This window comes from Leopardus geoffroyi, chromosome C2 (genome assembly GCF_018350155.1).
Source record: "Leopardus geoffroyi isolate Oge1 chromosome C2, O.geoffroyi_Oge1_pat1.0, whole genome shotgun sequence".
NCBI classification, from domain to species: Eukaryota; Metazoa; Chordata; class Mammalia; order Carnivora; family Felidae; genus Leopardus; species Leopardus geoffroyi.
Genome location: NC_059333.1, coordinates 109,302,813 through 109,326,516, shown reverse-complemented (window position 1 = coordinate 109,326,516; position 23,704 = coordinate 109,302,813). Strand labels below are relative to the sequence as shown.

The following is a 23,704-nucleotide window of genomic DNA, read 5'->3' as shown; positions in this document are numbered from 1 at the left end:
TGCTATGGTTTCTTCCTGCTCTAGAAATCTAGGACTCATTCCTACACTGACATCAGCATAAGGTATTCAATACACAGTGTGCACCCTGCTGTCATGTAGGTTATACTAAGCCAAAGGGAAAATTAGTGGCAGATGCTACCAAGGTTCTAGGTCAAAGTGTTTTTTATTTGCACTCCAGAACAAATAAAATTTCTCTTCAATTAAAGTAGATAAAATGTGCATTACCCTTATTTCTATATTTATGTCATTTTATATTTCTGTGGTCCTTCCATCTTCCAAATGCTTTCAGAGGCATTATACCAGTAATTCTTATAATAACCTTATGAAGTAAGAAGTAGTAGTATCTCTAGTTGCTAAAAAGGAAGTTGGGGCTCATAGACATACAAGATTATAAAAACGCTTGCCTTATATGCCTAAAGCTTCTTCTGACTTCTGTTTTTATGTTGCAATTCAAGTATCTTACAGTATATTGAATGTAATAAGAATCACTGAGATAACTTCCAACTCAGAGGCTTATTATGTTATACTAAATTTTGAGGCTAATAGTATTTCCTTAAGTATATGCATAAACACACACAATATAGGAGCAAGCATGAGTTTTACACTTAACACAGTTTTAACACTACAGATATGGCATCAAAACTCAGGTTTCTTCTCTCTGGTCTTTCTGGCTCTCAAAGAACATTTTTCAACCTTATATCCCCATCATTTGAAACAACTTCCACTAACATCGTTTAATAATAAATACAACTCAGGTTTGGTGAAAATTAGAATCTACTAATTTTAACACACCATGAAAATGAATTGATCTCTTTAATCTAAGATATATCTTTTAAAACTGTTCTGGAATTCAGAAGAAAGATTTCTTTAAAAATAGTCTTGCTATCCAGTAAGATTAATACCAAGATAGGCAGTCAGTAGAGAAAAATTTTTCACTCAGCAAAATGAATCATTAACCTGAATAATTGAAAATGTGTTAAGTAACATATGAAATATATGCTCATGAAAAAAATCTCTGGTAAGACCATCTGTATGTGAAAATATCTACCCTGAAACAAGACACCTTAAATTCATCTACTTTAAAAGCTTATATATGACTAGAAAAACTCATTGCAAATGTCCATACTGTTTCATTTTAACTTTAATTCAGTCTTAAAGATCACTTATATGGTCAAAGTAATGGAAGTCATTTTCATCATTACTTCCCTGATGTGCAAAGCAAGAGAAACTTGACAGTATGCTGTGCATTTCAACTTACTCCTATATTCAGCATACGAAAGAGTTGCCAAACATATTAAGACAAAACTCTAAATGGAAAATCCTTCTGACAAACTGCATGTTGAGTTAACCAAATCCCCAAACCCTAACCTATTTCTATATAAAAGATCCTTCCAAGGCTTAGAAAACTCGGTCATGCTCAGAAATCTCATCCATGATCTATATTTTGAATAAAAAGGAAGCATCAATGCTGGTTACTGTGAACATGACACACTGAAGTTGATACCATGAACTAGCAACAATCTCAAGACAGGCTCTCAGCGCACTGGCATGATAAAGTCACATTTGAGTAGACACACATGAATAATCTGAAATGATAGACGAATTTCAGTTTGAAGACAAGTTTAGAAGACATTTCTTGACATGTCATTTATTCTGTCTGAACAGGCAGGAATATTTCTTATAATTCAGGAACAGTGTCCATCTATTTTAAATTTCTGATCTCCTAACTCACACTTTCAAATGTTTCTCTCATGCTACAGGAGCTGACAGACTCTAAGAACATGATACATGGATTCTGCCTCCATTTTATCTATGCTGAGTACTTATACCATGTCATTTTATAAAGCTAATTATTTTCACTATCCATAACCATCTTTAATTGATACAAATTGGGAATGATTCTGTCCAGATTATTGTAAAAAGTTAAAATACAGCTTTAGTCATTTCCAAACTGAATAAGACTTGGAATGTTAAAATTAAAACTCACTATTCCTAAGTGTCAGGCAAATAAAATTTTTAAGCACATCTATATCCTTGACTTGTAACCTAAGAATACAAATGATTTTGTCACTGACCACTTTATTACAATGTACTCCCAATTCATCAGCATGCAAATTCTACTGTTACAAAAAGTACACATTGTCAAGAAAAAAACACTTTGCCTGATCAAAAATACTTTACCTTTTCATCTCATATCGAAATAGAATACCTCAAATATGTTGTCAAGAGTTCAAATAAATATTTAAACTTAATTAAACATAAGATAAAATAAGAAATATTTACCATCTTTTACTAGGACTATTACACTTACCTTAAAATTAGTAGTATGACTCTTACCTTTTTCTGGACTCAAGTTTTTATACACTTCAAGGTCTGCCATTAAATTTAATATTGTTATACATTATTGGCAAGAGCAGTAAAATTTCTCTCTAAAGGCAAAGCCTTTTTCTGATACACATCTCCAAAAAGGAAAAGAAAAAAAAAAAAGGCAAAGAAATCCTCAGCAGCCCCAGGAACTTGGCTCATTCTGCCCTTTATGGCATGAGGAGATCTTCACAATCCAGGCTTTACAGTGTGGAGAAAATAAATCCATGAGATATGATTATAGAACTTTGTCCCAAACTGAAAAGCACAGCCAGCTAAGAACACTGGAAGCATCTGCTCAGGGCTGCCGCTATTGTGGGAATGCAGGCGCTGTGGCTACTTTGGGTATGAGACATGCATGCTTAGTGCAGGGCTTAAAACCCTCCAGGCATTATGCACATTTAATGTCTGGGAAGTGTAGGTCTTTAACCATCAAAGAAACCCTCCTCACCTACAGAGGCCATTGAGAAACACTGATTACCATGGTAGTGACGCAGGCTGAATGCAGAAAATGAACATGCACACACAGAGAAACACACAGAAGCACACACACAGACACGCACACTCTCGGAAGCAAACATCACTCCATTGGAGGCAAAAACAAGCCATTAAAAAATAAGCTATCTGTGGTCCTCTACACTGTACACTACTTTTGTGCCAATCAGGGTGAGCACATATTATTGACAGCATTGAAGCTTTTCCTTGATTTTTGTCCTTATTCCACACACAAACGTAGCAATGATTATAGAAAAGACTGGAATGTTTCCAACTTAGATTGAACGAGGTGACAGTTTCAAAATACTTGGCAGTAAAGGCTACTTCTCAGGTAAAAATCACATGCCTGTGGGTAAGGGAAGTAGCAAGAATGGGTCTGAGAAAGCCAGTTTTTAGTGAATGAACAAGCATATTATTAAAGTACAATTTTCCCTAAAATATACATAAGAATTATTTGTGTGTTTTAATCAACTTCTTCACAGAGATAGGTAGACAGACAAACAAAACAGGCAGGCAGGTCTTTCACAAAGCAATTTACTGTAGTCTTGCATTTAAAAGCTCTAACTAGGTCTCTCCATCCTGAGCATTAACTCCCTTACTCCAGAATTCTCTACTATCAGGGCCTCTTGCCATTTTCTTCTCTCCAGCTTCAGCTGTGCCCCTGAGACTCCCATTACCACCCATTCTGTACATGCCAGCATCAACCCCTCTACTCCACTCCCATTAGGACCACATACCCCAGATCACTAACCCATCCCTCTCCTCAGAGGCATCAAGCTCTACTCCATTCCTATTCACCTGTTTCCCAACTGAACTGCCCCTCACCCAATTTGCAAACCCCACTGTTTACTCTTAAACACTCTGAGAAATCTGAATGTCAAAGATGTATGTGCAAGTACATATAATTAGGAGATCCTTCTTGCAAGATTGCATGTGATATACACAGAAAGAGAGAGAGAGAGAGAGAGAGAGAGAGACAGAGACAGAGAGAAACATATACACCTACCCAAAATAGCAGTTAAGAGTCTAGGAGCCCATCTGCCTGGGTTCAAATCCTGACTCTGCCACCAACCATCTGTGTGACCATGGGCAAGTTATTTAAATGGTCTGCTCCTCGATTTCTTTATTTGCACAATAGGCATAATAATAGTTCCCATTTCAAATGTTATTGCGGGAATTTAATACACATAAAGTGCTTAGAATCAATTATTTTATATTATGATGATTATTATTATCATACTATGGTTATTAGTCTTGAAATCCTTTACATCAGCACAGAAATGCAGTGGGGTTCATTGTTTAGTCTTAATGAACCAGTACTTTGAAAGTAGAGTGGTACCCCCAAATTTGAGGTATCTCAGAAATTCCCACTCCTGTTAAATTCAAACGTTTAATACTACCAGATAATCTTATACAAAAAGACAACAGTGTTCCCATAACACAAAATTTGTGCAAAGTGATGGATTTCTAATTCCTGTGACTTATCAGAACCAAAGCCACCTGAAAAGCAAAAGGCATCTTTCAGTCAATCTTTCACTGCGTCCAGGAAAGAGATGAAGGCCAAAGTGCTCCCAAGGGAGGCTGGGAAAAATCTCCCTTCCCTTTCCCTTCCAAAGATTCCCCACCACAATCTTGTGATGCTAACACAAGGTAGGGTCAGGAGAGAGGAAGGGGGCAAACTGCTCCTCCCCCTCCTCATCCATAGGGAGTTTTCTCCCAATAGGTTCTTCATACTTCTGGCCCTCTAGCCCTCAAAAGCTCCCCAGGCTCCTCCCTAGAAAGGCTCAAGCATGAAGCCCACCACCACAGCGATGGGCAGTGCCTCAGGTTTATCCTGAATGGGATAGTGAGCACTCAGCAGCTCCACAGAGCAGGCGGGGGAGCTTTTAGAAAACAGGCATGGCCCATGAGTATGCATTTGACCACCAAGGAAAACGCAAGGATTTTTTAGAGTTCAGAAATATCTACACCTTATTAAATATCCAATTCTTCAGCAGCGGCAAATAATTCTCTATGCAGCCCGTTTGAAAGACTCCTTTGAAACACCTATTCTAGGGTTGGCAGAGACACTGGATGACTAACACATCGCCCCTTAGTTACTCCCCAGAGTTCTCCCAGCAGAAGGTCATGTATAAAGTCGAGGTCAACAGGCTTTAAGGGGTGGTGATGCTTCCTTTGACTGGGTCACCCAACAACCATACATCTTTAGAATTTTTAACTTCTTACCTGAAATTCTCATTTGAAAAGACTGGGCATTTTCCAGATTAGTTCCAGCACAGTAGTTGGCATACAAAATAGGTACCTCATTAGATGTCTCCAATTTCTAATCATTAGACCTAATAGGAAATTCTCTTCCACCAATCAAGTGAAAAAGAAAAGTGTCTCCGAGTTCAGCTTCTCAATTTACAATGAGTGAACGACTTTAAGCCCCATCTGACGACATTTTCCTCACCTTTCACACCTGAGTTCTACTTCAGATTTCTTATAGAAACATCACAGAGTAACAGGCTACAGCATGGGCTTCAGAGTCAGAAGGAGGAAAATCTGAGTCCCAGCTTTCATGACCTTGCGGAGTTACGGGTGGGGTGGCCAGGTAAAACAGAACACCTAGTTAAATTCAAATTTTGGATAAACAACAAAAAATTTTTTAGTATAAGTATGTCCCATGCAAAATTTCCTATATTTTTATTTGTTAAATCTGACAACCCAACTGAGGGGGCCTCTCTGAGCCTGTAGCACCCACCTCATAGGGTATTTCTGAAGGGTAAATGAGCTAGTATAGGCCAAGAGACAACTCCCCGTAACTGGACAAATAAGTATGCAATATCCAGAAGTTAAGTGAATGGCCATTCCAATCACTGGGTGGATATAACTTTATTTAATTAAGTCACATGCTAAAGAGGTTGTACACTATACTGTCTCCACACACACCTCAATCTCACCAGCCACATAATTCCAAATTGAGACCAACTCAGGGCAAAAGCATGGCATATATCTCTGCCTCAAGACTCCCAAGTCCAATTAGAAAGCCTACTGACACCAAACATGGGAGCCACATCACTTCGTGAGGCCATTATTATAAAAGCTACCATTTACCAAACACCATAAACATTACCTTCTCTAATCTTCATGAAAATTCTGCAAGGAGATCTATTAGTATTCTTATTTTAAATTTAGGTAAGGAGACAGATTCAAGTTGGACAAGATGCCCAAGATCATACAGCTGTGCTAGAACCAGAATTCGAACCCAAGCTAACTCTAGGTCAGGCCTGTCCACCGGCTCCATGTTTCAGGCCAGATGAAAACCATCTAAAGATTTCAGGCCTAAGTTCAGAATTCTTCACTCTCCCAATTAGAGAATGTTCCTCATTGTCAGAAGCTGTTAGGGCCTCTGGCTTAGGAACACAGAGATGCTTAGTAAGTAAAATCATCTGGAAAACCATCATTTCAAATTAGCCATGCAATTTTTTATGTTTTTTAAGTTTTATGTGCATTCAAAGTGGTACAAAAGCAAGTGGAACTCAGTGGTAACTTCACAGTGAAAGAGCCTCTGGGTGGTACCGAGCCACATCCTTGCACAGAACCTGTCCTTTACTCTTAAAGCACCTAGGTAACTTAGTGAAGGGTTGATTTCACAGGAACTTTCACACACTGCTGATAAACTGTAAGTTAAGAGCATAAATTTTGGGGAGCCTGGGTGGCTCAATCGGTTGGGCGTCTGACTTTGGCTCAGGTCATGATCTCGCGTTTCATGGGTTCGAGCCCCATGTCGGGCTCTGTGCTGACAGCTCAGAGACTCGAGCCTGCTTCGGATTCTGTGTCTCCCCCTCTCTCTGCCCCTCCCCTGCTTGTGATCTCTCTCAAAAAATGAGTAAATGTTAAAAAAAAATTTTTTAAGAGTATAAATTTTAACAAACTTATTGCAAAGTCAGGAGGCAATATGCAACAAGAGTCATAGAAATGTTTATAAATTTTTTTAGTCAATAATCATTACTGCTAGAAAGCTATCATAAAGCTATGAGAAATATAAAAATCTATGTACAAGGATATTTCATTAGTATTAGTTATAAAAATAACTGTCAATCTAAATGCCTATCAACAAGAGAACGATTACTAAAATATACATTCATATTTTAGTATTCTATCTAGCCATTAACAATGTTCCAGACATTGCATTACCTGAAGAATGTCTGACATACTATATGAAAAAAGGAGGGGCACGTGGGTGGCTCAGTCGGTTAGGCATCCAATTCTTGATTTTGGCTCAGGTCATGGTCTCACGGTTCGGGAGTTCCAGCCCTATGTCAGGCTCCATACTGTCAGTGCAGAGTATGCTTAAAATTCTCTCTCTCTCTCTCTCTCTCCCCCTGCCCCTCCCCTGCTCACACTCACACACACTCTCTCTCTCTCTCTCAAGATAAACAAAATTTTTAAAAAAGAAAAAAGATACAAACTAAATATACGATTTTTATTATGTAAAATGTGTATATAAACACAGAATGGAGGACTAGAAAAATATATGAAAAAGATTAACAATGATATCTCTAGGTATTTTTATTTTCTTCTGAAGTTTAACTATATTTTAATATTTTAGAACTAGCATTTACTTCTTTTGTTCAGGAAACAAAACAACATTTTTTAGAGTACAGCCAGTTTAGTAATACTCAACTAGGGAAGAAATAATCCCTTCCCACTGGTGTATTGAAACAATGAAGAAATGTCTTTGAGAATTACTGACATTTATGGAGCACTGACTACATTTCAGACACTGCTCCTAGCATTGCACATGCCTTATTTCATCCTTACAATGCCTGTACAAGTGAATTAAGTATAATCCTTTCTCTAGTTTCAGATGTGGAAACTGAGGCAGAGAGAAGTCAAGTCACTTCCCTGAGCTGGCCCAGCAAATGAGTCATAGACCTGAGATCTGAATCCCCACAGCCTGTATTCAGGACCAATGCTCTTCACCACATAAGGCAGTACAGAGATCCTGCGATCTATTTTTTTATCTGAAAGCCTTGTACAGCAGCACATAGAACTATTAGAGCTTAATTCCTTTTATGAAATCTCACTGTGCGCTCAACTACACAGGGAGCCCCAAATCCTCAATATAATGTAGCAAAATCACCCATACAACTACACAAACAGATGAAACCCCAACAAGAATCCTACACATACATACAAATCAAAGAGCTAGATTTCAGGATACCCCCAAATGGATGCTCCAGGGAGATCCATGCTACCAGGATGAGCGAGCACATTTGCTTCGGTAAGTCAGGGGGATCCTCCACTGTGGCATTATTCTGCCTGAGCCTCCCTTCTTCACCCCAAGCTGGTCCAGGTCATTCTGGGGACACTGGGCACCAGTCCTTCAACAAAATCCCCTGACCACTCCAGACCATCTGTACTTACTAGCTCTCTTAAGCAATACCTGGCTCTCAAGTAGGGGCAGCACCATCCAATTAGTTGCTCTATGCAAATCACAGATATCAAAGAAGAGCAGCTAACTGAAGGGTAGAGACCTTTGCCCCTGAGGGTCTATTAATCTATGGGATAGCACTGGAAATCTGCTCTTGGTTTATATTTACAATGGACTCAACTAAGGAAAGCTGCTGCAGTCGTTGCAGATTTGAAGTTACATGGATTAAAAAGAGTAGGGCTCTTATATCCACTCAAACCAGCACAGCACACACCCATGACCTATTCATCACCAATGCATTTAAGGAGATCACTATTATATGAAGCTCAGAAACTCCTGTCAGGACTATCCCAGAAAACTGCTAGAGCTTTTGCATCAAGTGCCATGGAACAAAACGGAATGTTACCATGAGTTCATCTTCAAAGAAAAAGTTAAGGTGCTCCACAAAGGGGTATGTAATGTCCTTAAACGCTCAGTGGCGGTAATCATGATAACCTTGCCACTCCTGTGTGGTGCTTTCCATTCTATCCCTTACAAAGCCCTTTAAGGAACAGATGCCTGAGTGAACCTGACAACTATATGAAGTGGGAGAGGCACCAGGATCATCTTGCCTTACAGATGTGGAAGCTGAGCCTCAGAGACTCTTCATGACTTGCCCAAGATCACAAAAGTAACAGCAGGGTGGGAGGGAATACCTGAAACTGGACTTTCTAATCCAAACACAGGGTCCTTCCCCCATATCGTGTGTACACCCTTAACATTACTGCCAGCAAGAAATAACTGCTAGACAATAGAGTATAACCAAGAACTGTAAACCCAGTGCACTACAAAAATGTCATCTGAGAGCCGAGGAAGATCTGGAGGAACACAGGTTTCTATCCAATGACTGTTAAACTATGCTGAGAATGGCAGAAACAAGGATTCTATTTAGGCAGCAGGCTTACCATGGCTGTTTATTCATCACTGGAGACAGAGAACTACGTATTCTAATGATATGGAACATGTCCTATAAATCACACATGCTTGTCAAATAAACCAGTTTGGATTTCTCCTTCATTAAATACCTGATGTGCATCAGTGGGCAGTAATGGCTGCACATTTTTAAACGTATGAATCCCAAAACAAACTAAGTATTACCCATATTTAATATTGCTATGTTCCACAGGACAGAGATGAGCCACCCTTTGGCCCCACTGCCTCTTTGAAATGATGTTTCCTTGATGATTTATTGATCTCTCTCTCAAGACTCTTGGCATTAAAATTAACATTCTCATTTTTTTGAAAGATGACTATTGGTCATGTCACTTTAAATTTTATAGGTTAGCATAAAAATTTACAGGCACATCACTATCAGTTTCATGAAGATGTCAATATAATTCAAAATAAAATCCTTGGTAGGCTCAGAGCTTGATTTCAGTTTGAGCTATCCACAAATAACTGAGACCTCACGAGCAAGTTTTTGTACACAGGCCCTGTAAGAAACCCAGGAGCTTGCAGCCAGTGAACACTTAAGGCACTTGAAATGCTTTTGGTAGAGACATGGAAAATGCGAAAACTCAACTGACATTTGAGTTTCATGAATTCATATCTAGATATAAATAAAGGTACCTAGACTTTATAAAGTCAGCATCAATTGTTTAGATATCTACCATCAGTTCTGATCAGTGTTAATTATAACATCAAGAGAGGGGAATTAACCAGAGATAGGTAGGCACATGGGAATCTCTAATAGTTGTTGACAGTGACATATATTAAAACAAGTATCTTCTCTTGGGGCTGAAGCTTTAATTAAATTCTCAAAACTTAAGTAGTGACACATTCAAACTCCCCCACAGCACTCAGGAGACACATGTATCATTGAACAGAGAAGCCCCTTTACCTCCCCCCTTGGGAGGAGAGACTGGACTGATGGAGTGTAAGAGTCCAGAATTAACCCGAGGTATTTGTACTCTCCAGCACTCCAGCCAAAGCAGGACCATTTGCTTATATAATAACCATGCTTGTGCCTATCTGATATTTTAGTAGAGGACGTTTTACATGCCTTAATCTGACATCTCTGAGTTTAATAAAAAGTAAATGATATTATCTGCCCAGGCATTGCTTGGCTTACAGTCAAAGAGGGATTATAATATGTGCATTCAAATGGGAGGCACACGTGGTCATCATAATGCAAACCCCCTTATCCGTTAATACTGAACCCCAGAACACTACCTATACAGCTTGGTCCCATGAGGAGTGCAAACACAAAGATAACCATAGGAGAAAGGAGTGAGGGAAAGGGGAGAAGGAGATTCTAGATTATTAAATGACCTCCCTCTAAGCAAAGCTCTTCTGAGTACAGAGTGGAGAGCAACTCATATCCCTGAATGCAGTCAGTAGTCCCAACAGCTCAGGCCAAACAGACAGCAGCCACATCTCTGGCAAGTGTCACAGGCCACTCAAAGCCAAGGCCCGGTTAAGTAGGGACCAAACTGCAAGGTTCATTCTGCACAGCCAGCTGACCCCAGCCCCAGCCTGCTTCAGAGCTGTTTTTGCCTCTGTGCAGCTGACCAGAGACGCTCTTGAGAACAGGAAGCAGGTTTCAGGGAGAACTGAATGGCCATAAGCACCCTAAAGGACAAGAAGAAGATGCACTCCTCTGAAACTCTAATCCCATAGTATCTGGGAAGGATATTTTAACAACAAAAGATGACCTTCAGGGCAAGGATGACCTTAAAAGACTGAGGCAGAGAGACCCCGGCCCTCTTTCTGGAAGAAAACCAAGGAAAAGGATTGTACTGACTTCTCTGGTAACAATTTTCAATATGTCACAATGCAAACATTATCACAACAGTCTAAATTCCTAACCTAAATTACTCTATAGAATTGAAAAGTCGACCCCTTTGTTGCTTTCTTGATGAGACAGAATATGGTCATCCTCCACACCTTCAACAGTGCATTTCCCATGTATTCCTTTCCAGTCTCTCTTCCCTGGGTCAAGTAATGTCATTTCTTCAGCCTTTCTTTCTTCTTCTATTATTTCCCCCAACAACAATCCTGGCTTATTGATCTTTTTTCTGCCTTACAATAGCCATCCTATGTAGGTGGGACATAGCCACAGGGAGGACTACAACATAAACTCCGAAAAAAGGAACAGTAAATTTCCTGTCTACAGATGCATTCCTGGGGCCTAGAGTGTGTCAGGCCAGTTGTGGGCACCAAGGAGGTCTGAGAGCAGGGAGACCCACCTGAACACAGAAGCTCAGATTCCAGAAAGCTGTCCAACTGCCAGGAAGACTCTGGGAATAAAGCAGGACCTCAGACCCCAAAGGATGATGGAAGGAATCCAAAACTGGGGAGCATGAAGAAAACCAGTTACTGCAATAGCAGTATATGTTAAGGCTGAATGAGGGAACGACCACAGGAAGTCTTTTCTCTATAAATCTGAGAGAAGATGAAGATGGAAACTACTCATGGGCTGTTCCCTTGACACAAAAATTATTATCAACTTATTAAAGTCTCCCAAATGGCCTTCTAGTAAACACATTAGCCCAGAGATCTAGGATGAGAAGGAGAAACAGCCTATGGTACCAAAAGAAGGTAGAGATCCTCAGGAGAAAAGGAGAAAGGGAGTTCCAAACTGAAAGAAATTAAGCACAGTGGGGCGAGAGTTAGGGGCACGGAGTAGTTGAAAACTGTGACAGCTATCAGATATGGAATCAAAACGACACGAGTTCAAATCTTGTTCCCACCAGCTAGCTCAGCAACCTGAGCCAAATTATTTTAAATTCCCCTAAGCCTCAGTTTCCGTTTCTACAACAGTACCCACGGTATCAGATTCAGAAGTTCCTAGCCCAGTATAAAAGTCCTCTAAGGGGCGCCTGGGTGGCGCAGTCGGTTGAGCGTCCGACTTCAGCCAGGTCACGATCTCGCGGTCTGTGAGTTCGAGACCCGCGTCGGGCTCTGGGCTGATGGCTCAGAGCCTGGAGCCTGTTTCCGATTCTGTGTCTCCCTCTCTCTCTGCCCCTCCCCCGTTCATGCTCTGTCTCTCTCTGTCCCAAAAATAAATAAACGTTGAAAAAAAAAATTAAAAAAAAAAAAAAAAGTCCTCTAAGCAGGACCAGCTACATAATCTCTGGGTCCAGTACAAACTGAAAACATGGGCCTTTGTTCAAAAATAAAGAATTTTAACAGGGCACCTGGATGGCTCAGTTGGTTAAGCCACCGACTCTTGGTTTCAGCTCAGGTCATGATCTTCACAGTTGGTGAGTTCTTAGTTCGTGAGTTCAAGTCCTGTGTCAGGCTCTGCGCCAGCAGTGTAGATCCTGCTTGGGATCTTCTCTCTCCCTCTCTCTGCCCCTCCCCTGCTCGTGCGGGCTCTCTCTCTCTCTCTCAAAATAAATAAATAAACTTAATTTTTAAAAAAAAAATTTTTAACGTTTATTTATTTTTGAGACAGAGAGAGACAGAGCATGAACGGGGGAGGGGGCAGAGAGAGAGGGAGACACAGAATCGGAAGCAGGCTCCAGGCGCCAGCCATCAGCCCAGAGCCCGACGCGGGTCTCGAACTCACGGACCGCGAGATCGTGACCTGAGTTGAAGTCGGACGCTTAACCAAGTGAGCCACCCAGGCGCCCCAATAAACTTAATTTAAAAAAAAATAAATAATTTCAAGGTGGCAATGGTAAACCATTAAAGCAAGCACCCGTCACACACACCTCGGGCCAGCCCAACCCTGAGAACTTAGTTGTTGTTGTTGTTGTTGTTGTTTTTTAAGATTTTTTGTTAAATGTTTTATTTATTTTTGTGAGTGCACACGCAGGGGAGGGGCAGAGAGAGTGACGGACAGAAGATCCAAAGTGGGCTCTGCACTGACAGCAGCAAGCTGTATGTGGAGCTTGAACTCACAAACCGCGACATCATGACCTGAGCCTAAGTCTGTGTCACTCAACGAACTGAGCCACTCAGGTGCCCCATTTAGTAGTTTTTATGATGCCATAGCATTTTCTCTATGTTTGTTAGTGTCCTTCCCCAGGTCTGTTTCCCTATAGAGATCAGATTTAAAAAAAAAAAAAAAAACTTTCAAAAATAAAGGACCTAAAAAAACATTTAAAGGGCCTTACCAATTTTAAATTAACTTAAATTGATAATCGTGCCATGATTATAAGAGGTAATATCCCCATTCTTAGGACATATATACTGAGGTATTTAGGGGCAGACCATGAGGTATGGAACTTATTTTCAAATTATTCATAAAAAATAATTTGTGTGTGTGTGTATGTGTGTAGAGAGTGAGTGTACAAGTTTGTAATGATAAAGCAAATGGTGTTAAAGTTAACAGTAAGTAAGGCACCTGGGTGGCTCAGTCGGTTAAGAGTCCAACTTCAGCTCAGGTCATGATCTCGCAGTTTGTGAGTTCATGCCCTGTGTCAGGCTCTGTGCTGACAGCTCAGAGCCTGGAGCCTGCTTCAGATTCTGTGTCTCCCTCTTTCTCTGGCCCTTGCCCACTCATACTCTGTCTCTGTCTCTCTCTCTCAAAAATAAATATTTTTTTAAAAATTAAAAAACAAGTTATCAGTAAGTAAATCTGGGTAAACACAAATGAAGTTGCTTTGTTGTATTCTTATTCTTGCAACCTCAATTCTTGAGGAGCCAATTACTTCCAAAGAAAAAGCTTCCGTAACATAAAGTTCCCACGTGAGCTTGGGGGGCGTGGAGACGGAGGAAGAGAGCAACAGCAAAGGAGAGGCAAGGCTGTAAGCTCTATACAGACAGGGGCCATTTCAACTTTGTTGACTGCAGAATTCCAGTGTAGAACTTAGGTCAACAAACATTTAAGGCAGGAAGCAGAAAGGAAGCAACATCCTGTGCTCAAACTACCTTGGGGAATAAGGACCCGGGGCAGGGACAGATGGTTGATAGTTATACCAGCACTTGGGAACCAGCAAGCTGCCTCCATTTAGCATGAGACCAAGAATCGTGTGAATATGGGCGAACAGTAGCACATGGTGTGTACCACCCCCTGCACCACACTGAACAGGGCCTCAGTTCTTATCACTTGCTAATAGTTCAGGCAAACTCATCTTAGGCCCACCATTTGACCTTCCCAGGCTTCAGGATCCTCACTGACAGAATGTGGGAGATTATGAGTGCATTCACTTACTGGGCATCTCCCATATGCCAGTGCCTAAAGTCACATTCCCTGTTCTCTACAGCTTTCATTCTAGAAGGATCTCACAAACTGGATGCAGATTTTCTCGAGATCCTTGTGGTCTTTTCCAGCCCTGAAAATTCCACACAAAAACTATGGGGCTTTTTACTTAAAAAATAGCACCAATATTATGGTATAACCACTCTCTGAAGTAGTCATAGAAAATGGAAAAAAAAAATAGGGGCGCCTGGGTGGCTAAGTCAGTTAAGCATCTGACTTTAGTTCAGGTCATGATCTCACAGTTTGTGGGTGCGAGCCCCATGTTGGGCTCTGTGCTGACAGCTTACAGCCTAGAGCCTGCTTCAGATTGTGTGTCTCCCTCTCTGCCCCTCCCCCACTCATACCCTGTCTCTCAAAAATGAATAAACATTTAAAAAAAAGAAAGAAAGAAAATGCATACTCTCCTAAAGGTGAAAATATATTCAAGTGGCCTATGTTTAACTTTTTTAAATTTATTTTTATTTTAGAAAGAGAGAGAGTCAGAGGAAAAAGAGAGAGAGAGAGAGAGAGAGAGAATCCTAAGCAGGCTCAGAGCACAGCCTGACGTGGGGTTTGATCCCAAGACCCTGGGATCATGACCTGAGCCGAAATCAAGAGTTGGATGTTCAACCGACTGAGCCACCCAGGAGCCCCTATGGTTAACATTTTTTTTAAAAAATCTACATACACATGGGCAGTGGAATGCTTGAGAACATACACAATTAAGCCTTCTACCAATAATCAAGTTGATTTTTAGCTACCAAAATTCTTGTTCCTTAACAACGTATACAAATAGTAAGAATTTGAAAAACTTAATAAAGCTCTGTGGCTAGAAAAAAAAACATTATAAAAGATAGAAATACTTTTTAAAGCAATAAATTTATCAATGAGAAAAATAACTGTAAAGCGTAGAATAATAATTAGTATTAAAATTAAAACATCCGAAGTGTTTTAATTTTCTGCTTCATTAGTCCTCCTCATTCACAGTCAACTGGCATAAAAATGGTTACAAAGGCTAATTTTGTTAAAGACCTTGGAGAAAAGAGGAAAGAATTGCTCCTTCATGAATACTAAAGATGATAAAATAGGAAACCAGTAACATTTTATCACTTTATAGAAATTAATCTAATTTAAAAATAATTTAGTACTATGCTTTATGCAGAACTTGTTACGTATCCAAGAAAAAATTTATACTATTAGTATCATGGTACCTACAGTTGCCAGATATTAAAAATCTGCACTGATTTATATAATTTAGGATAAATGGTAAGGGACAAGAGATCAAAAATATAATTAAAGATTCAAAATAAGAGGCATATGAAAATAGTATTTCCCAAATGGATTCTCAGGAGCTAAAGTGGGAGCATAGATCTATGAAAGTTGGTCTCAAACACAGGCTGCAAGTTGAGATGCCAAGTATTTGTCCTTCAAAAACCATCCTCATGGACTCTGACGTAATTCACAAAGATCTAGACACTCTATTATTTTTTGGTAGATGCAAACAGGGACCACTTTAACAAGTTAACTTCTACAACTAAAGGCCATTCTTCTACAGTTTTACAGAGCAGCAGCTTTAAAAGGTTTATCCTTAGAAATGAAAAATGTTCTAAATGTCCTTTGGATTCATGGAGTCAACACTTTACCAGATAGTAAATTACCAGATAGTGAAATCATTACTTGATCCAAATGCTACATGGATTATATTACTCTATTTGTAAAGTTCAGCACCTGGCTCCCCACAGAGAGTTAATAATCATTTATTAGCTACGAAGACAGATACAAAAGTCACTTGGATGCCACCGGGTGGGGAGAGCCCTGTCTCATGGAACCCTGCTGCCCTCAATGAAGGGCCAAACAGGGCCAATGCCCAGAACTTTCTGCCGTGTTGTTGCATCTCTGCAATGAATATCTTCTTAGTCACCTGGCTAATACACAGAGGCTTTGAAATGCTTTCAGGTAAAATTCCTTTTATGTCAAAATATTCCAATGCTGTAAAGAGCTAACCATTTCCCATAACCAGAAAGTGAAGAGATTTACAAGAGGTATCCTGTAGAAAATCCACATAGCATTTCATAATACTTAGCTCAGATCATAAAGACCAGTTGAACTGGATTAGCAGAAGGTTGGCATTTAGAATTACCTCTGCCAATAGCTGGTTGGTATGAATATGAACCAGTCACGTTCTTATCTATTAAAAAAAGAGTGGTTTTAGTGAGAGGTTTATAACAGATTACTTTGAAATATGATAAAAACTAAGGACTGTGTTCATAGAAGGATGCACAAATGTATACATATATACATAGCGTGTTTTGAATAATGTTCAATGATTTCACTAATGTCCTGAATCCCAGTCACAGGTTCAGTTTGGAATCCTTCAATCAGATGGCTTCCCAAGTCCTTGCTAGTTCTGATATGCCATGCATCATTGCAGACCAGGGTATTGCTTATATCCTCAGCTATACCTTCCTAGGTTTAGACATAGGAGGTTCATATTTTTAAGTCCATTCTACAAAGAAAATTACCTCGGCATTTATAGCTTCATGTCTCCCACTTGAAAATCTGAGCACTGTGGGGGAACCTGGGTGGCTTAGTCAGTTAAGCGTCTGACTCTTGGTTTCAGCTCAGGTCATGGTCTCATGGTTTGTGAGTTCGATTCCTGCATCGGGCTCTGTGCTGACAGTGTAGAGCCTGCTTGGGATTCTGTCTCCAACTCTCTCTGCCCACCCCCCCTGCTCTCTCTCCCTCTCTCAAAACAAATAAGCTTTTAAAAACATTTTTTTAAAGAAAATCTGAGCATTGGGATAGCATTCGGGGTCTCTGTCTTTAACTATATCCCTTACAGACAAGTTTCCACCATCCAAATGTATCATTTGGTGGGAAACAGTTCTTCTCTTCCCCCTAACTCCCTCCCTCTCCCAATTCTTCCTTGGAGGTAGGAATATGCTCAAGGGCTCACACCTAAGCCCAGTGGATCTCAGAGAAGTGTTTACACTTTACAGTGTATACAAATCACCTGAATATCATGTTAAAATGCAGATTCCAAATCAGTAGGTACCAGGTGCAACTCAGAGTCTGCATTTCTAACATGTTCCCAAGGACCACTACAGCTGATACCAGTTCTCAGCCCCCGTGCACTGGTTCCCTAAGTGTTCTTCTCAGCTTAAAGGCAACTCACATTGGTGTCTCTGTGGAGTTCTTCAGTAGCCCCTAAAAGATCTAGAAGCCTTTTTAAAACACGCAAACCCACACCCTCAATTGCTTTAAAAGAAAAAAGTTTGTGTAACACATCATTGTATCAAAGTAGAGAACCCTCAGGATTTAAGAGTCTGACAAACCTGGGTTTGAACACCATAATCTAACAATGTGGTCTGATAGCAAATTGTTTACTTCTCTGAGTCTCATCTGTAAAACTGTCTTGTTGAAAGACTCAAGAGAGAGAATGCTGGTAAAGCAACCACCATCACCAATTTGATTCAGGATTAACTCAAATTCCCTGATGGTGCCCCAAGATTATTCAAATGTAGAATCCATGGATTCCTCCTGACTAGGTCTAAATTTAGTTATCTTAACACTAGCCCCAAATTGCTGTGTCCGCCATACAAGCCCATGTGCAAAGAAGGAGGTACCAGGCAGCACACAAGTGATCCAAGATTTCTCATTCACACTCTAAAACTTCTAGGAATAACACAGGGGTCCTCAGCATTAGTTTTCTCACACGAAGACAGATTAGGGGTGAAACAGATGTCTACAAGGGCTGACAAAGTTTGCCATCTACAAAAAAATGTATGTGTTTCTCTAAGTCTCTAGGTACCCCCTTTACCAAGGTAGATAGGCAAACAATTCTAATGATATGCAGGATTACATCTGATGTATTCCAAATGATGGCACTGTTCCCTCTAATTCCTGTGTTTCATTTTTATTTCTCTATCAATTCTTAAATTATCCTGCTGTGAACTGGGTAGTAATCATTATGGATTAATCACAACAAAATACTATTTATATGTTCTTTGTTACCTATTCTTCTTAGGAACCTTCCCAAAGTATTTCTGTTCAACATTAGGAGGCCATGGATAACATTGTGAGATCAGTTAACGCTCAAAGGTTCATTTTTGTATCATGTAACAGATATATTGGCTATAAAGACAAATCACGGGACACTAAGAAAACATGATATTAAAAAAAGAGTAAGAAGTAAGGGTACCTGGGTGTTTCAGTTGGTTAAGTGTCCAACTTTAGCTCAGGTCATGACCTCATGGCTTGTCAGTTCAAGCCCCGCACTGGGCTCCGTGCTAACAGCAAAAACCCCACTTCGGATCCTCTGCCATCTTCTCTCTGCCCCTTCCCCACTCATGCTCACGCGCTCTCTCTCTCTCTCTCTCCCCCCCCTCTCTCCCCCCTCTCTCTCTCTCTCCCCCCTCTCTCAAAAATAAATAAACGTAAAAAAATATGAAGTCTGTTAGGAAAGAAAATATGAAGGTGAGCATATCACTTGCCCCCCTCCCCCCCCCACACACACACACACACAACGCCTCTGCATAAAAATCAAGATTTTCAAGCACCCCTTTTTCCCGGAATAAAGAAAAATTACATACTGAATTATATCAGTAAACTAATACCTGATTTAGCTTACTATCATTACCAATCAATGTTTCAGTCAATCAACAACTTTAGTCCTCGGGGTACCTGGGTGGCTCAATACGTTAAGCATTCAACTCCTGGTTTTGGTTCAGGTCATGATTTCAGGGTTCATGGGTTCAAGCCCCACATCAGGCTCTGGGCTGACAGTGTGGAACCTGCTTGGGATTCTCTCTTTCTCCCTTTATGTGGGGAAATAGGTTCTACTTACATAAATGGGTAAGAAGAAAATCTTAGGGCAGAAAGACACACCACAGGATGAATGCTCTTGAGGTTAGCTAGCGAGATATTGTAATGGGATCATGAGTAACTTGTTACACCACCTGCAAGAAATTGCTTCCCAGCTGACACCAATGTACCTTGATCACAAACTCCACTTTCCTCCCAGACCCTTTGCTTCTTACTTACGCAAGTTAATGATTACTATCTGATTGTTTTCTCCATGTTCATGTGTGTAAGATCCTATTTTCTTCATGTTCTCCACGTGGGTAATAACTTGTTTTCTCCATGTTCATCACGTGTGTAAGATCTTGTTTTATTACCATTCACCACGAGGATAATGTCTTGTGAGCTCAACAAAATACAGAGAGGAAGCTCCTGTTCAGGGCTCTTGTCTCCTCCGGGACATTAGCCTCTCTCATATTCAATTCTGCATCTGCTCTCTTGATGGATAAGAGAGAACTCCAGACTCATAGTCTGCGACACCTTTCTCTCTGCCCCTCCTGCATTTGCGTGCACTCTCTCAAAATAAATAAACTTTAAAAAACAAAATACAACTTTAGTCTACTGATTCTCACCCCTCCTAGTGCATCAAACTCACTTAAAGATAAATATATAGAGATATAGAGGTATAGATATATACCTAGATAAAAATGTAGATATAAGGAATCAGTGAATTAAGATATCTGGGTCCCACACCCAAGAGATTATTTTACTGGACTGAACTAGACCCCAAGCATCAATATATTTTAGATTCTAATGTATAACCAGAGTTGAGAATTGCTACTTAATCTTTGGTTTTTCAATCATTTTAAGAAAGCAGAGACTTAGGGGCGCCTGGGTGGCTTGGTCGGTTGAGCGTCCGACTTCGGCTCAGGTCATGATCTCACGGTCCGTGAGTTCGAGCCCCGCGTCGGCCTCTGTGCTGACAGCTCAGAGCCTGGAGCCCGTTTCGGATTCTCTGTCTCCCTCTCTCTGACCCTCCCCTGTTCATGCTCTGTCTCTCCCTGTCTCAAAAATAAATAAACGTTAAAAAAAATTTTTTTAAAAAGAAAGCAGAGACTTAAAACACATACTGAGGGGCGGCTGGCTGGCTCACTTGGTACAGCATGCAACTCTTGATCTCAGGATTTTAAGTTCAAGCCCCACATTGGACGCAGAGCTTGCTTTAAATAAATAAATAAAACACATACTGAGATTACTGTTTTCTGTTTCTTTGATCTTTTCTATACTCTCCAACTTGTTTTTACAGTGAGGCTGCATTGCTATCACCAGAAAAATAAAATGGAAAAAAAAATGTTTTAAGGAAACCAGCATCCACAAAATCCCAAGCATAAATGACCCTTCTACATTTTCCCTCTTCCTCAATATTCACACTATTTGTGTCCATATCTTTCTTATTAGATGTCCCCTCTTCCCATACTTTTATGATTTAGTACAATACAGGCTATCATAGAAAATAACCATTATCAAATTCATGAATTCTATAGCTCTGTATCTGCCACCTTAAGTCCGGGGTTTTCAATCCACCAGAATCTAATTGGCTGCCCATTGGCATCTCCCAGGGAGTTCTAAAAATTCCCCCACATCCTGGACACACCCCAGACCAATTAGATGAGAATCTCGGAGTGGGACACACAACAGTTTTATATCCCCAGGTGACTTCAACGTGCAGCCAAGGCTGGGAACCAGTGGCTTTAAGAGTTAATTAATACAAGTCTCCACATCTAGCAGTAAGCTCCTGCTAGCTTAAAAGCACAATACCTTGGTGTAATTTCAAAGAATGGTCATTTGTGAATATGCATCGATGTTCAATTTCAGGTTGGCAAGGAATAAAAATAGACACTAAATAATAAATGTGTTCACTGTTCTCCCTTTTAATTGGACATAAGTCACCATCTTTTATAGTTAAATATGAAAAAGTCTAAGAACACTGTCACATATTCTGACCCAGTTATAAAATAGGCAAAACAAAATTGGACAAAAAATGTTTTCACAAACTCTGCATTTATCTTACTCAGGTCAGTGTTATTTCTGAGTGACTTTGCTACTTGGTAGAATTATACTCTTATATTGCTTGAGATTCTTAGATGAAAGACCTAGGTGCTGACCATTCTTCTTGTTTGTAAATCTGAAATAAAGCACATCTGCTAAAGTTTTAAAGAAATCCTGTTCTGTTTGATTATTCTTCTCATGTACCCCCAGGCCTCCTATCCTCCTCTTTTACAGAGAAAACTGGTGCTTTTGTTTTGGTGCAGGTCTGTTCTATGCTCCCTGGGGTAAGAATTGGCCCACACACAACACTCACTTCTGTGGAATGAACATTTTTCAGACACAAGAAGCAGAGAATTTTAACAGTACGCAAAATACCGCAATTAAATAGGTTTTGCTGATAGTGTTATTTTAATGAGTGAAACCTCCATATTCAGAGTTGAATAAAATAAACACACATATGACCAACATGGAAATTCTGGAGGGTAGTCTTAAATGAATTCAAAAAGTCTAAAATTCTTTTAAAGAAATGGGTTTGTCCTTTTCCACTTCAAGCCATTACACATCTGTAATAATCTCTTCTAAAGCACACTCGGATTCTCAGAAGTGGCCTTTTCCTTCTCAGTCTCAGGAAAGAATGGTTTATGGGTATTGCTTTGTTTTCTAAGGCAAAAGCATGAGTGAAGGAAAGAAGAGGGTCTGCAGCCAGAGAACTGATGCATTCCACAGCACAAAGATTAAAAGCTTAGCTCAGAGTGCAAAAATAATGAAACAGTAGGTGGCTCTTAACTCCCCTCTTGAGTGAATTCACTCCGCAGTATTTTACTGAGCACCTACTATAATGTATGCAACGTACTGTACAACGTACCAGAGATAGAAGTCAGAAAAGTCTCTATTCTCCTGGAACTTAGAAGGAATGGGGCGGACAGAAATTAAACTGGTTTTCATGAAACTATTGTATTACCACAGGGATAACACAGTGAGTCAGCAGTGCAGGGCGACAGGAGAGCCTAAAACAGGAGACTGACCTAGTCTGGGAAGTCAGAAAAGGCTTCTCTGCAGAAAGGACCTTTACTCTGGGATCTGAAGGAGGAGTTGAAAGCTGGACAAGTGAAGGAGTGAGTTTTGTGAGCATGGAATGCAAAAGTCCACACAGCCAGGGCATAATGAAGGAGGGGAAGAGCAAGTTGAGGCTGGCGAGGCCAACTGGTACCAGCGGGACGGGGGAGTTCTGCTGCAGACGTGAGTCTGAGGGCCCAGATGGCATCAGCAGAGTGTCAGCTGAGAGGGTGGACATCTGGGTATGGAGCACCGAAGGGCAGTCTAAACCAGGGTGCACCGTGGACGGGAGCTGAAGCTGCGGAAGGGTGAAATCACTCCACACTAGGCCACGAGCCTTAAATATGAGATCTGAATATCCTTTGACACCAAGAGTTTGCACTTGTAATAACCTCAGACATGCTTGCTGAGCGAAATGAGCCCTAAGGTAATACATAAAGTATCAAAGGTCTATTGGGATGACTTTTCATTTACACAATACAAAAGAACAAACTACATTTTTTTATTTATTTTATTATTTTAGAGGGAGCGAGAGAGCGTGGCAGAGGGGCAGAGAGAGAGAGACAGAGACAGAGACAGAGAAAATCTCAAGCAGGCTCCAAGTTCAGCACGGAACCTGATGTGGGGCTTGATCCCACGACCCTGGGAACATGACCTGAGTTGAAATCAAGAGTTGGCCGCTCAACTGACTGAGCCACCCAGGTGTCCCCAAACTGCAATTTTTTTTTTTTAATTTTTTTTTTAACGTTTATTTATTTTTTGGACAGAGAGAGACAGAGCATGAACGGGGGAGGGGCAGAGAGAGAGGGAGACACAGAATCGGAAACAGGCTCCAGGCTCTGAGCCATCAGCCCAGAGCCTGACGCGGGGCTCGAACTCACGGACCGCGAGATCGTGACCTGGCTGAAGTCGGACGCCTAACCGACTGTGCCACCCAGGCGCCCCCCAAACTGCAATTTTTAACCTCTGTTTTGATAGCTGCAAAATAGAAAGGTATTGTGACTACAAATGCAATCACTAATAATTATTACTGTGGTCCAAGAAAAAAAAAAAAAACAAACCTGGATCTTTTGTGCAACTAAATTAAATAATTACGTTGCCCTGAAACAACCCTGAATCTACTCACGGAAAGACATTTCATCCTCCCATCAATCTCTGTGCATACATTAGGCACAGAGGAGGAAAAGACAATTGGGAAAATGAGAGAGCAGGGGAAAATTAATTATAATTATGGAAATGCAGCTTAAAGAACAAAGGCTTAAATTTGTAACACAGGTCTAAGGGGAAATAATTCTCATGAGCAACCATTTACAATGTGAGAAGTCTGCAAATCTGAAGGAAACGGTGACTGT

General features: G+C 40.4%; 1 protein-coding gene across 10 annotated transcripts in view; it reads right to left on the bottom strand.

The window, feature by feature from the left end:
• PLCH1 (phospholipase C eta 1) overlaps positions 1–23,704 on the bottom strand; it is a 221,024-nt gene that overhangs the window by 156,103 nt on the left and 41,217 nt on the right. The window contains exon 1 of one of the 10 annotated variants that reach the window (XM_045503193.1): positions 2,338–2,822. The exons of the other annotated variants lie outside the window; for them this stretch is intronic. Within the exon in view, the coding sequence (XP_045359149.1) occupies positions 2,338–2,380 (43 nt within the window). The 5' untranslated portion in view covers positions 2,381–2,822. Of the gene's footprint in view, positions 1–2,337; positions 2,823–23,704 lie in introns of those variants that run through there. 10 annotated transcript variants of the gene reach the window in all.